The sequence below is a fragment of the Emiliania huxleyi genome (assembly GCF_000372725.1).
Source record: "Emiliania huxleyi CCMP1516 unplaced genomic scaffold EMIHUscaffold_429, whole genome shotgun sequence".
Classification (NCBI taxonomy): Eukaryota; Haptophyta; order Isochrysidales; family Noelaerhabdaceae; genus Emiliania; species Emiliania huxleyi.
Window position 1 is genome coordinate 48968 of NW_005198759.1, and position 1883 is coordinate 50850.

General features: G+C 71.4%; 1 protein-coding gene across 1 annotated transcript in view; it reads right to left on the reverse strand.

Annotated features, from left to right (window-relative positions):
• The window catches only part of EMIHUDRAFT_244683 (hypothetical protein), a gene marked incomplete at both ends in the record, with an annotated part of 1991 nt that extends 291 nt beyond the window's left edge, over positions 1 to 1700 (reverse strand). Inside the window, 3 exons of the mRNA XM_005769303.1 lie at positions 80 to 640; positions 981 to 1368; positions 1519 to 1700. Coding sequence (XP_005769360.1) covers positions 80 to 640; positions 981 to 1368; positions 1519 to 1700 — 1131 coding nt within the window. The remainder of the gene's footprint in view (positions 1 to 79; positions 641 to 980; positions 1369 to 1518) is intronic.
• Between the last annotated feature and the right edge of the window lie 183 nt (positions 1701 to 1883).

The following is a 1883-nucleotide window of genomic DNA, read 5'->3' on the forward strand; positions in this document are numbered from 1 at the left end:
TCGCGTAGTGTTGCTGTGGTAGCAGGGAGGAAGGGGGGGGGAGGGGTTTGACGGCTAGACGGACGGCACGCGCCTGCACAGGCCGGTGGATGTCGGCCATGGTCGTCGCCGGCCCGACCGAAGAGGCCGGGTCGGAGGACGACACTGCCTTGGGCTGCGGCTTGCCGGCGGGCGTCAGCATGGGGAATCCTTTCGGCGTCGGCGCGTTGATCGCCTCGGCCGCCGCGCGCGCAAGCGTCTCGGCGGCCTCGCGGCTCGCCTGCATCGACGGGGAGATCTTCTTCCCGTCGATGGACGTCATCATCCGCAGAATGCCCGGCGCCGCGGGAGACGGGCCGATTCCGGCAGGAAACGGGCCGACTGGCGCGGCGGAGGCCGGCGCGCCGTGTGACGAGCCGCGGGGGTAGTCGACCTCCATCGCAGCTGCCTTCTCCGCCGCCGCCGCTGCCGCGATGAGCGTGTCGGCCGGCGAGGCTGGCTGCCGCGGCGAGCGAGGGCCGCCACCAGGCGACCGAAGGCGCGCGGGCGAGGAGGCGGCCTTCGCCTCCGGGGCGGGCTCGGAGCGTTTGCAGCCCTCGAAGGCGCCGAACGGGTTTTTGCAGTCGACGCACTTGCAGTTGTCGGAGCACTTGACGCCAGACTGGTAGCACTCGCAGTACCTGGGTTCAGGCGGGGGGATGAGGCGGTGAGGCCGCTCGGCCACGGCCCTCGGAGGGGACGGGACGCGGCTGAGGGGGGCCGCGGAGGCTGAGGGGGGGGCCGCTGAGGGGAGCGCGCGCTCCCGGGGCGGCCCAGTGCGCGCGCGCGCGCGCGTGGGGTGAGGTGTGTGTGTGTGTGTGTGTGTGTGTGTGTGTGTGTGTGTGTGTGTGTGTGTGTGTGTGTGTGTGTGTGGGGGTGGGGGGGGGGGGGGGGCTCGGGTCGGCTGTCGCGCGCCGCTTGATGCAGCCGCTCTTCTTGCAGTTGCAGCCAATCAAGTGCACCGCGTCGGTCCCCTCCTCCCCGCCGATGCGCGGCTTGAAGGCGTTCGCCTTCTTCTTCTCCATCGCGGCGATGGCGGCGGCGCGCTTCTGCCTCCGCTCCTCGGTCGAGTCGTCGTTCTCGCAGCCCTTGCACACGCACTCGGCGGAGCAGAGGTTGCCGACGGCAAAGCAGACGCAGTAGCGCTTGAGGCAGCCCGACTTGTCGCAACGGCACTTTACGGGCTTTCCTTTCTCCTTCTCCTGCCGCTTGCCGCGCTTGCTCGAGCCCGACGTCGACTTTCGCCGCTCGGCCTTCTCCTCTCCCCCCTGGTCCATGCCGCCCACGACGAGCTCGCCCAGGTCAAAGTCGTCGTTGCCCATCTTGTCAAACAGCCCCTTGACCAGCTGGCTGGAGAGGGGCGAGAGGCCGACTCCGTCGGTGGCGAGCGACTCCTCGAGGTTGCGCTTGGGCGCCTTCTTCTCCTGCGCGCCGCCGCCCGACGGCCGCGCCGCGGGCGGCGGCATCATCTCGGAGGCGGCCGGGTCGCGCGAGCTAAACGAGTGGTCGAGCGCCCTCTTCAGGTCCTGCCGCAGCTGGTCGGGCGTATTGGCGGCGCTGTTGGGCGAGGCGGCGAGCGACGAGCCGAGCAGCACGCCCACGATGCCGCTCGCCTCCACCGGCCGGTCCGCCGACCCCATGGACGGTCGAGGCATCGGCAACCGCGGCGTGCGGTCCAGCATGTTTGCCAGCTGGAAGAGAGGCGACATCTCGGGGGCGCCGCCGGCGGGGGCGCTTGCGGCTGCCCCCCGCGCGCCGATAAGGTCGGCGAGCTCGAGGAGCGGGCTCGAGCCCCCATTCGCGAGCAGCGCCTCGATCTCGGGCGTCTTGAGCGGCGTCGAGGGCACGGCTGCGGCCGGCGTCGA